The following is an 11,826-nucleotide window of genomic DNA, read 5'->3' as shown; positions in this document are numbered from 1 at the left end:
CCTCGCCTCCCCCCCCCCACACATTGCTGTGTCTAGGAGGGAGAAAGCTGGAAAATGTCAGTTGAGGGATGGACCCACAGTCAGTGCCTTGCTGAAATAAGGTGTGAGAGTGGGAGCGGGCCTGGCTTGTGGAGAAGGGCAGAGCTGCTGTTATTTCAACTTTGTTGCAGTTGAAGAGCCAAAGACAAAGGACATGTGAAGAAACCTATTCTCCATCATGAGGACGATTAGATTTGTGGCAGGAGCTACTTAATTATTTCATTTTCCACACTAAATGAATTGGGGAAATGTTGACACCCATCTATCATGTTTACATCTTTCATCGTGAGCAGCCTCCTGCACTCTACCTGTAGTCCTAGCTGAGGGTCTAGGCCGGACTTGGGTACCAGGGTGTCTACCACAAACACTAACCTGCAGAGGGAAGGGATTAGAATGTGTCTGTTCCATGGCTTCCAGATCCTCCCATCCACACAGGGCTCATCACAGCTGTGTCTTCATGAGTCACTGCTTCCTTATTTAGGAGGAAACTGGGTTTTGTTGCCCCTGAGGTGGTTTTCTTTGGGCTTCTATTTTGTTGGTCGTGGAACTTGAACTCGGGGCTTGGCTGCTCTGTCCTTGAGCTCTTTTTGCTTAAGGCTAGTGCTCTACTTCTTTAAGCCACAGCTTCACTTCCAGTTCCCTGGTGGTTAATTGGAGATAGGAGTCTCGCAGACTTTTCTACCCTGGCTAGTTTCCAACTGCGATCCTCAGATCTCAGCCTCCTAAGTGGCAAGGATGACAGATGTGAGCCACTAGCGCCTGGCTCTGAAGATGGCTCTCCTAGATGGAAGTTAAAACCATGAGTGGCTCTCCCCACTATTTCTAGTGTACTCAGAGCACATCATGTTGGGAAGATACAGAGACTACACAGGGGTTCTTCATGTTCTGTGTGGAGCTCAGGCTCACAAGCCACTGCTATTGGAAACAGTCCCAGCTACCTTTGCTGGGTAATGTCACCCCTGCTCTTAGTTGTTGAAAATAGGGAGAGGAGAAAGAAAATGAAAGCTAGATGCAGAAGCGAGTGGTGGGGGCCCTGGAACCTGAAAACATGTATTAGCTTTAGACCTGCGTGACCCCTGGTGGCTGGGAAGACTTGCCTATTGCTTTGCCTTGCTAGAGATGGAGCGCTTAGTAACTCAGCTAGCCCAACAGGTGGTCAGCTTGGTGGCTCTGAGTGAAGATGGGGTAGGGAAGAGAGAAGATTCCAGTAGCTACTGATTCTCTGCCAACTGACTGCGTGAGTTTACTGAATAGCCTGGTGAGTGGACACTAGTTCAGGTATTATAGGATGCAACCCGGAGCTCACACACTTCCCTGTAGGTAGATGATGATAATAATAACACTTTCCATTTGTTTAGGAAGTGCCATTACATGCCAGGTCAAAACTAAGAGCTTAAAAAAAATCCTACCTCTAATTTATCATAATCCCATAGACAGGTGAGCCCTGTTTGACTCTCGTATCTCTTGATACTTTGGAACTTTGATGAGGAAAAGCAAAGACTTGCAAGTTAGCTGTTACTTTCTTCTCTGTATATGTCAGGAAAATTACCACTTTACCTCTCAAAACCCAAGTGTTTTTAGGTTAAAAAAAAAAAAGCTGGGTTCTGGTAGCTCACCTGTAATCCTAGCTACTTAGAAGGCTGAGATCTGAGGATCCCAGTTCAAAGCCAGCCCTGGCAGGAAAGTCTATGAGACGCTAAAACTCCAACTAACCACCAGAAAATTAGAAGTAGAGCTATGGCTCAAGTGATAGAACACTAGCCTTGGTAAGAAAAGTTCAGGGACAGTAACCAGACCCTGAGTTCAAGCCCCACAGCTGACAAAAAAGAAAAAGAGCAAGCAAGCAAACAAACAACCAAGCTGAGAACTGGCGGCTCACACCTGCAATTTTAGCTACTCAGGAGGCTGAAATCTGAGGATAATGGTTCAAAGCCAGCCCAGGCTGGAAAGTTCTTAAGACTCTAATGTTCAATTAACAAGCAAAAATCTGGAAGTAGACCTATGGCTAGACTTGAGGGAAAAAAAAAAAAAAAAGCTCAGGGTTAACACCCAGGCTCTGAGTTCAGGCCCCAGAACTGGTGAGCGCATACACACACACACACACACACACACACACACACACACACAAGTTGGAAAAAGAACACCCATACAGGGGATTTCTGAGGGAGCACAGGCAGTTAACACACTCAAGTAGCAGAAGATCAGTACGTGGTCAAGGCCCAAGACAAAAACAGTGTTCATATCTTCAAAGGCTGCACATTTCGGAGCAAATCAAAGCCACCCCTGCTGAACGCTCCCTTGTCTCCCAGGAGAGTTGCCTGATTGTCCCGGTGCCCCTGTCGCCCTTTCCCATAGTAAAGCAACCATTCATTTAACAAATATGAATCGTGCCTCCCAGAAGTACAGGACTTCTAAGTCACTCTGAGGGTTTCAGACAGTCCAGTGTAAGATGGCGGCAGCCTGCAGGCCTCAGTCCAGAGGCCCATGCGCAGACGAGAGCTGAGGGTGTCACCCTCCTGGGGCCTAGGCCACAGCAGGTGGGAGCACCTGAGAGGCTCCCAGCGAAGCTGCACAAAGCCCTGGTCATACACTAGCAGCTTCCGAGCCTGGCTCCAGGAAACAGGAGGATTCCGTTTGTCTTCTCCCAGACAGTCTGGGGCCTCTGACAAAGAGGTGCCTTAATTCCTTTCTATCTGAAGTGGTAGCATTTGCCACGAAACAGCTGGCTGTGGGCGGGGATTATGATTGGCTATAAATGAGCCTTCATGCCAACGATCGTATTGACACACATGCGAGTATTCTTCTTAAACACGCACGCAAGGGGTGTGCCTCTCTACATCAGCTGGCTGCCCCAGAATAGCGCTACACCAGCTGGGGTGGGGGAGAGAGGGCACGAAGTAGAGCCACCTCTGCCACAGCAGGGCGGGGTGGACACTCAATGACAAGGTTACCTATTATGGCAAAGGCGGTGACCAATAGAACTTCCTCTTCCTCAGGACCTTGTTTTTCGGAGTCAGAGCGCTTTTGCTCTATTTGTTATTCCTCCCTGAGATCCACGCTCTTCTGGGGGGAGAGAGGAAGTCACTGGCTTGGGATGAACCCAAAGTCACCGGTCGCCTTTGCTATTGAGGGACAGGGAGAAAGAGAAGCATTGACACGGAGTTGGCTGCTAGGGCTGGAGAGTGAGAAGGCTTTGAGATTTTACACAGTCAAGTCGGCCACAAAGGCTCAGAAGACAGACCAACATTATGCTCACTGAAGCGGGGGAGCGGGAGAGTTGGCAGGCAGGGCAGGTTGTGGAGCAGGGGGAGGGGAGAGCTGAGCATATTCCCCAGGAAGCAATAGGTGTTTCTCTGTGCCCGATTCTACCACCCTGTGGGGCCTTTCTGACCAGTGCTAGTTGTTTGTGAGAAGACAGGAAGCCAAGACCTGTGCTTACACTGATAGCAAAGGAAGGGAGGTGACACTTTTTTGTGTGTGTGTTAGTCCTGGGGCTTGAACTCAGGGCTTGGGTGCTGCCCTTGAGGGTTTTGCCACAGCTCCACTTCTGGTGGTTTGGTGGTTAAATTGGATTTAGGAGTCTCAGGGACTGTTCTGCCCCGGGTTGGCTTCAAATCACGATCCTCAGATTTCAGTCTCCTGAGTGACCAGGTTTGCAGGTGTGAGGTGGCATGTTACTGTTTACATCAAATCAAATTTGTGAGGTGCTGGTGGCTCACACCTGTAATCCTAGCTACTCAGAAGGCTGTGATATGAGATCACAGTTTGAAGCCAGCTGAAGGCAGGCTTGAGACTCTTATCTCTAATTAGCAAAAACAAGCTGGAGGTGTATCTATGGCTCAAGTGGCAGAGAGTCAACCTTTGTAGGGAAAAAGCCAAGCCACAGGGAAAGGCACTGCATTCAAGTCCCAGTACTTGCCTCCTCCCTCCCCCCCCCCCCCCACCCTCATCCTTCTCCTTCCCCCCCCCCCCCCCCCCCCCCCCCCCCCCCCCGCAATTTCACAAAGCCAAAAACATGTCCTTCAGAATAACTGAGAAGAGTGAATGTGAAAACAGGAGACAGTAATTTCCAAATGTTTAGCTGCAGAGACCTGTCGTCAAAGGAAGCCTTCAGGAGACGCCTGGCCCAAACCAAGCATGATTGCAGCTGCTGTGGTTGACTAGCAGGATGGGGTGGAGCGGATGGAACCAGAGCCCATCCTCGCTCCTCCTCACTCCAGGCTTCCCCCTCTGGATGGGGAGGGGCCTGCAATATGCCCCAGGGGCTGCTATGGGCAGCTTGAAAACCACCAGTGAAAGAAGGGATGCAGAAAGAACTCACATTCTATAACAACCAGGAGTCTCAGAGGCCCATGTGGCCAACGTATTCACATCCATGGCCTTATGCCTTTCTTCTTTCTCGAGTCTAAATGACCCTTAGCCTCAACTTTTCATGCAAATACAACCTGTTTTTGTACTACATCTCCAATATTTTAATGGTGTAAGATGATGTCCAGAGTTATGCACTCAGTTCTAAGGAGAGTGCCGGGCATCTCACAAGTGTTGGCTCTATGACCCATCACTCCAAAAAGTGCCATGACATGCCGACAATTGTGTTTTAGCTTGAGGGGATCCAAGTGAAAGCCAACTATGCTCCGAAATACACTCCAAGATTCTTCAGAGCCTTAAAAATAGAGCTGAGCTTTTCTTTCTGGAATAATAAAAGGTATTCTTATAAGTACTACTTATAAGACATTAAACATGGACGGTATAATTAGCCCCTTTACTTGTACTGGTGCATTTATTAGGGAGATGGGCAATGATAAAAACTACTTCCCTTAAGTGCGACCTCTGAAAACATTTAAATTATAAAACAGCCCGCTGACTAACAAAAACACTGCATTGTGTAAATGTGAGGATGGGCCATTAAACTTTCCTAGATGATCGACAGAAAAATAAAACATGTATTTAAATTTTCATCAACTTGAAGATTCAGGAGAGGGGAGGAAAAAAAAAACAATCTGAAGTTCAAACAATTGCAGGATATCCTGTTTATGATTTTAAAGGAATATTTATAGCTTGAAAAGGAAAGGCTGGTGAAATATAGAAAAATGAGAGAGGCAATTCTCTCCCACCCCCACCCCCCCAAAACAGGAAAATTATGGCCTTTGAAGACAATGAAAATGAACTCTTAGTGGATGTATATTCATTATGTCAGAGTTTCTAAAGACGCCCTCTGCTTGCTTGCTTGCTTGCTTGCTTGCTTGCTTGCTTGGTTTATTTACTTATTTATTTATTTTACTTTGGACAGGAGAATGACATTTCTTTCAGAATTTTAAGAGTAGCTCTAATAGCCTAAGGTTCTGCAAACCACAGCCTGGGTGATCCATTTAGATCATGGATGTAGCTACCAATGATTTTATTTTACAAATTTAAAATGGTTGGGGAAAGAAACAAAAGGATACCTTAACATGTGAAATCCTGTGAAGGCCAGCAGCCATCAATGAAGTTGTACTGGCAGAATTTTGTCTACAATGATGGCGGCAGGATTGAGTGGATTCAATTGAGAGTATACGGCTTAAAAGTCTAACAGATTTACGTGTTGTTTTTTTTTTTTCTTTTCCTTTCACAAAAGAATTTGCCAGTCTCTGACCTGAGAGCTAGCAGCTGCCCCGGGGTGCTCTGGGGGTAGAGGGTAGGGCTCATACCTGGTTGAGACGAAGCAAGTATCTGGATACACACCAACACCCACAGGAGCAACAGCCTCTGGATGCAGCCCTGGACCATGTGCTCTGCTGTGGGATCAGATCCAGACCACGGCCACAGGAACAGAGGGAGGGACAGAGGAGAGAAGGTGAGCAGGCAGCTTCCAGGGGGCCACTGTTTCCATCTGCCAGCCGACACACCTGGGGAATCCTGAGAGCTCTCCTTCCGAGTGGGAGAAGCTCTGTTTTGTGCATGCTTTCAATGACTATCATTACAAAGAGCTAAATTCCTCTCCTGGGCTTAGCTGTTGTGGGGGATTGTTAACCACAGCAGAAAGGGAACACAACAGCAGATTCAGACTCTAGTTGAGAGCATGCCTCTCATTCTTCATCTGCCTCTGAGGGTGGTATCTCCAACAGCACACTGCGCTTCGTAAATTTGGGGTTTTATTTTATTTATTTGGTGTGACAATCCTGGGACTTGAACTCAGCACCTTGGCATTGTTCCTTAGCTTTTTTTTTTTTTTTTTTTTGCTCAAGGTTGGTATTCTACCATTTGAGCCGCAGCTCCCCTTCTGGCTTTTTGGGGATTAGAGATAAGAGTCTCATACTCTTTCTTGCCTGGGCTAGCTTTGAATCTTGACCTTCAGATCTCAGTCTCTTGAGTAGCTAGGATTACATAGGATTATAGGCTAGAGCCGTTGGCGCTTAGCAGGATTTTTTGTTTTGTTTTGTTTTTAAATTTGGGACACAGGTTCTTGCTGAGTAGCTCAGCCCAGCCTTCTTGAATTCCCAACCCTCCTGCCTCAGTGTCCTTGGTGCTAAGATTAAAGGCATGTACACTGTACACTGTCCCTGGCACAGTTTGCTTTTCTTCAACTCATTATACATATAATTCTAATACCATATAACTAATTTTCACATAGTAAAATAGTTAATTGTCCTACAGTATAATTTTTGGCAGATGTGTGCCATTGAGTCAATTTCTCATTATCAGGCATCCAGGTTGCTTTCAGCTTTACTTTGTCTTCTTAACCCAAAGTTTATGTTCATGGAAATTTTACATCCCAAGGACACAAACCAACCAACCAACCAACAAAACACAGACCCTGGGTATCTGCCCACATCAATAATCAAATTTGACTTTGGGGGAAATGAAATCCTGTTATGAAACGTTCAAGGTCTACATCTCAAGGAACAATTCAGCCTTTGGAAATATAACTAGGATTTGTGTATAACTCAAAAGTGAATAATTAAATAAAAGGCCTGGGGGAAGGGCACCTCATTCTGTCTTGCTCATGCCCCAGAGAAGGAAACATTTCTTGCGACCCATCCTAAAATAGTGTGCTGCAAGGACCCCAGGAGTAACTCAGCCTTATATGGACATTTTCTTGCCCCAGACTTAATTCAGTTGGATGAAACTTGATCTGGATCCTCTTTGGCCTGGCAGAGGCTTTGAATGAGCCAATTTAGTGTAGGAAAGATCACACAGAGCTGTGCAAAATGTTTTCAGTGTAGACGGTACCGGGCTGTAAGGCCACTGCAGATTTGTTTTATTTTCTTTTTAACCTAAGAAAGGCTCTAGTTGCCAGCAGCGTCATCATTAAAAAAAGGATCTGGCTGCTTTGATGTGGAATTGGGATGGAAAAGGGGGTGAAAAATAATCATTCAGACCTTGGTCAGAGTGACCTTGGGACTTCTAGAAACTTCTCTTCTGGGTAATGGAAGGCTGCTTCCCCAAAAGGCTTAACATGGCTCATTGGAAGAGGGATAGCTAGCTCCCAGCTGGTGATTTATTTATGATAATCTACCATTAATACATATGTTAACAAATGAATATATGCCTACTAAAACATAAATATAGGGTTAATAGTTAATACATAACTATGTCTTCATATAGATAAACACACACAAAAACAGAATATGTATGTTTGTGTGTACGTACATATGCACGACTATATTTTACATAAAAGGCTGTGACATTCAAGAAATCTTTCTGAAGGTCTCCCAAGACTCCAAAATTCAGGAGCCAGAAGTAACTAGATTTGCCCCCAGAAGAGCTAGCAATGTGTCTTCAAATATCAAAATGGAGCCAGGCGAGACTTTGATAGAAACACAAGGAAATATTCTCCGATCAGAGGCAACTGCTCAGCATGCATTTCAGAAAAATGGAAGCCAGGTAATTTTCATGTGAAATTCAGTCCATCGTTTTCTAATTGACATGCTACTCTCAAATCTTGATTGCAGACTTTCAAATGCCAACAACTCAGATGTCTGCCTAAAAGGGCAAAGCTAAATAATTCTTAACCATAATACAAGCCCACGTGTCCGATGTCCTCCATTTACGAAGGACATAGAATTAAGTGAGTGGCTCTCAAGGGTTAGACTCAGGTAGCTTGCTGAAAACTCGGATCAAGTCTTGAAGCCTGATGTCGGGATTGGGGAAAGATGAACAATGTGTGAGAACAGGAAAGTTGGGTGAAGTCCAAGCTTCCTTGTGTGGCAGGCTAGAAATACCATGAGAACAGCTGTTTTCCTGGTGTTCTGGTTTCCACTGGCATTCAGAACCAAATGTGCATGGAAATAAAACCCAGGGAGGAGAAAATTCTCAACACAAAAGCCCTACAGTCCTCTGTCCTTTGAGCTGAGATGTAGGTCAGCTTGCCCATTTCTTGATTTCAAAAAGCATGTGTGCACCTTCCCTTCCCCCCAACACATTTACACAGAGTTCTGACCCTCCCTCTCCTCTTTCCTCCCTCTCTCTTTCCCTCCCTCCCTCCCTCTCTCTCTTCAACCCTTCCTCCTCACCCACACCCATTACTTCCCTGTAGTATGCTTTAGAAAATGCAGCAGGAAGGGCGGGGAGGTGGGTATGTCAGCATTGAAACAGAAACCAAGATCATTCCTATGTTATAATGTATTTTCCTACTGTAAATAAAGCATGCTAAATAGTTACAAACACTGGTTTACATTTCTCCTGCAGAAGCCAACCCATTTGATCTACATTGTGTGTGTGTGTGTGTGTGTGTGTGAGAGAGAGAGAGAGAGAGAGAGAGAGAGAGAGAGAGATGTGCTAGTACTGTGGCTTGAACCAAGGCCTCATGCTCTCACTTGGCTTTTTCACTCAAGACTGGCACTTTACCATGTGAGCCACAGCTCCACTTGTGGCCTCTTGCTGGTTAACTGGCTCATGGATTAAGAGGCTCATGGATTCAGTCTCAGCTGTCTTTGAACCCCAATCCTCAGCTCTCAGCTTCCTGAGGAGCTAGGATTGTAGGTGTAAGCCACCAGTGTCTGGCTATATTTGATCTGCACTTTAATTTGAAGGAAAATAGGCTTTGTACCCTCCCAACTACCTCCAGTTCCCCTGCTGGAAAACAAAAACAAAAACAAATTAGACTGGGGCTGGGAAGGTGGCTCAGTGGTAGAGTGCTTGCCTTGCATGCCTGAGGCCCTGGGTTCGATTCCTCAGCACCACATAAGCAAAAAGAAAAAAGCCGGAAGTGGCGCTGTGGCTCAAGTGGTAGAGCGCTAGCCTTGAGCTGAAGAGCTGAGGGACAGTGCCCAGGCCCAGAGTTCAGGCCCCACGACTGGACAAAAAAAAAAAAAAAAATTAGACCATCATCAAACCCAAAACTTGGGAGCATGGCCTTCTGGCAGGATGGCCCGAGGAGCACAGGGGCCTCTGATTGGCCACTACCAGCCACCAGCCACACTCCAGTCCCAGGCCCCTTTGAGTTTTCAGCCCTTAATTTCCTCAGTGATTGGTCTTGCCCTTACCTTTTCTTTCAGGGTGTTACACATGTACATGAAAACCATCCTTGGAATCCTCGTCACAGTGATTAAAAAAGATCCTTTGGCAACAGTTCCTTGGTGGTAGCAGAAAAGAATGGAGAGGGATGAAAGAATTGGATGGTCAGGAGGGTCGTTCTTATTCCTGGGAACAGAAGAAAACAGTGTTTCAAAACCACCTCGGAAAGCAACAAGAATCCTCTTCAGCACAAACCATCCATGCACCAATGACTTAGAAAGTAGGAATGCAAGCTGGGAGCAGGTGGCTCAGGCCTGTAATCCTAGCTAGTCAGGAGGCTGAGATCTGAGGATCAAGGTTCAAAGCCAGTCCAGGCAGGAAAGTCTGAGAGTCATTTCTCCAAATAACCACCAGAAAACAGGAAGTGGTGCTGTAGCTCAAGTGGTAGAGCACTCACCTTGAGCTGAAGAGCTGAGGAACAGCACCCAGGCCCAGAGTTCAAGCCCCATGACCAACAAAAAGAAAGAGAGAGAGAAAGAAAAAGAAAAAAAGAAAGGAAATAAAGAAAGACAGAAATGAAGAAGGAAAGCAAGCAAGTAAGCAATAGCACTTGGCAAGATCTTCATCTGCTCTGTGGTAGCTAATTTAATTCCTTTTGGTGGCATTCAATGCCACAAACAGAGGGTAAAAAAGAAATAAAAAATACTGGTGAGTTAAAAATGAACAAGTGTGTCTTTTACAGCACATCCAGTTGTCTGTTTATCCCATCTCCCTAAATTTAATTCTCTTACAGTCAACTATTTGAATGACATGGGAGCAAAGGGAAATATGGCCAGCATTAGCTTGATAATAAAAAGCATCATCAGATCACAGGAGCAGGACCAGGATGTGGCCAACAAGGCTGCAGTGAGATCCAATTCAAAGGAAACCCAGAAGCCAGGGTGTCTGACTTCTGCACAGCTCTGGGCTCCGGCAAATTCAACTGATTTCATCACAGGTCGCTTCAGTGTGAATCATTCATGGGACTCCCCATGACTTGACACAGCACCCAAGAATGTGCTCAAGTCAGTTGCCCAGAGAAACAGAAGTGACAAAAGAGTTGAATGGGCACAGCCTCCCCTCACCCCCTTACCCAACCCTAGCAGATAAAACAAAGGAGGAGAGCTGTTGTAACCCCTCTGAATTCCCTCCTCTGATGCCAGTTCCAGAAAACGCAGCTCTTTCCGAGAAGCAACTTCCTGGGTTACAAGCGAAGACCGCTTTCCTCTACAGCTTTCCCAGGTTGCTCATACGTCCATGTGAATTAAGGTTTTGACAACAGCTTGGGTTTTCAGGAAGAAAAAATCGTAGCCAGCAATGTCTCATGAGCTGGCAATGGCTGCATCTTGCTGTTACTTTAAATCATTAGGAAGAAAAAAAAAGAGAGAACAGGACAGTAATTGAGGGAGCAGAAGAGCTGCAGCCCAGTTGTCCCTCATCCCCTCTACCCCCCCCAAAAAAAAAGATGCTGTGGACATTTTGGGCCAGGGAAGCCATTGCTGATAGGAATTCATTTGGATCTGATACATGAGGAGTGTCAGCCAGGAAAATCTGACATATCTTTTTCCTTTCTTCATTTTAAGGAAGAATGTTTACTTTTCCATTGAGATTTATGTGCCTCAGAACTTATTCCTGGTGCTCAAGAGATTGGGAGAAGAGAAAAACACCTGCTTTCCATCTGGAAGCAGGGAAGAAAAGATTCACAGGCACTGTGAATGGGAGCCCTTGGTGTTGGGGGGGTTCCCCCCCCAGGTATTGAAGTCTGGAGTTAGACATTCCGTTTTTGAGGTTTCACTGCTGGGGGATAACTGGTTTCAAGGCACGGTTGCTTTCCTTCTGACTCTATGCTCAGCAGCACTTGGCTGGAAGAAGATACAGAGGCTCCAGCAGCTGGGTCATCACATGATGAGAGACAACGTTAAAAAAGAAAGAAAGAAAGCAAAGAAGGCTCTTTCAACCCAAGCCAGCTCACAGAGGCCAGGAGACACTCAATACCTGCCCTCAAAACCAGACACAACCCTGCAAGGAAAAAAAAAAAAAAACAAAACGGCTAAGCGAAGGATCTGTGAGACCTTGTCTTGGCAGACCCTTTGCTACACACATTCCCCAGTACCAGCCATCTGCCATCCCTCCTGGCTATACTTGCAGCTGCTGCCCTCAGCTCTGTCTCTCTTGCCAGCAGCAAAACCTGCCCGGAGAAGAGGCGATTACCTCCAGGAGGCTTAAAATGCTACTGGTCTCTGTACTCCACCATGTTTTAGAGAATGGGCGTTGAGGTACTAACCCAGTGGGTGATGGACAGACAAGTTTGGG

The 11,826-nt window shown here is 46.0% G+C and overlaps 1 protein-coding gene across 1 annotated transcript in view; it reads right to left on the bottom strand.

Annotated features, from left to right (window-relative positions):
• Positions 1-11,826, bottom strand: part of Slc44a3 (solute carrier family 44, member 3) — a 59,398-nt gene that overhangs the window by 13,128 nt on the left and 34,444 nt on the right. The window contains exons 11-12 of the mRNA XM_013018240.1: positions 9,504-9,660; positions 5,727-5,813 (exon numbers count right to left, since the gene is read on the bottom strand). Of these exons, the coding sequence (XP_012873694.1) occupies positions 5,727-5,813; positions 9,504-9,660 (244 nt within the window). The remainder of the gene's footprint in view (positions 1-5,726; positions 5,814-9,503; positions 9,661-11,826) is intronic.

This window comes from Dipodomys ordii, unplaced genomic scaffold (genome assembly GCF_000151885.1).
Source record: "Dipodomys ordii isolate 6190 unplaced genomic scaffold, Dord_2.0 Scaffold39, whole genome shotgun sequence".
NCBI lineage: Eukaryota > Metazoa > Chordata > Mammalia > Rodentia > Heteromyidae > Dipodomys > Dipodomys ordii.
Note: the sequence above shows the minus strand (reverse complement) of the source record. Positions and strands in the feature narration are given on the sequence as shown.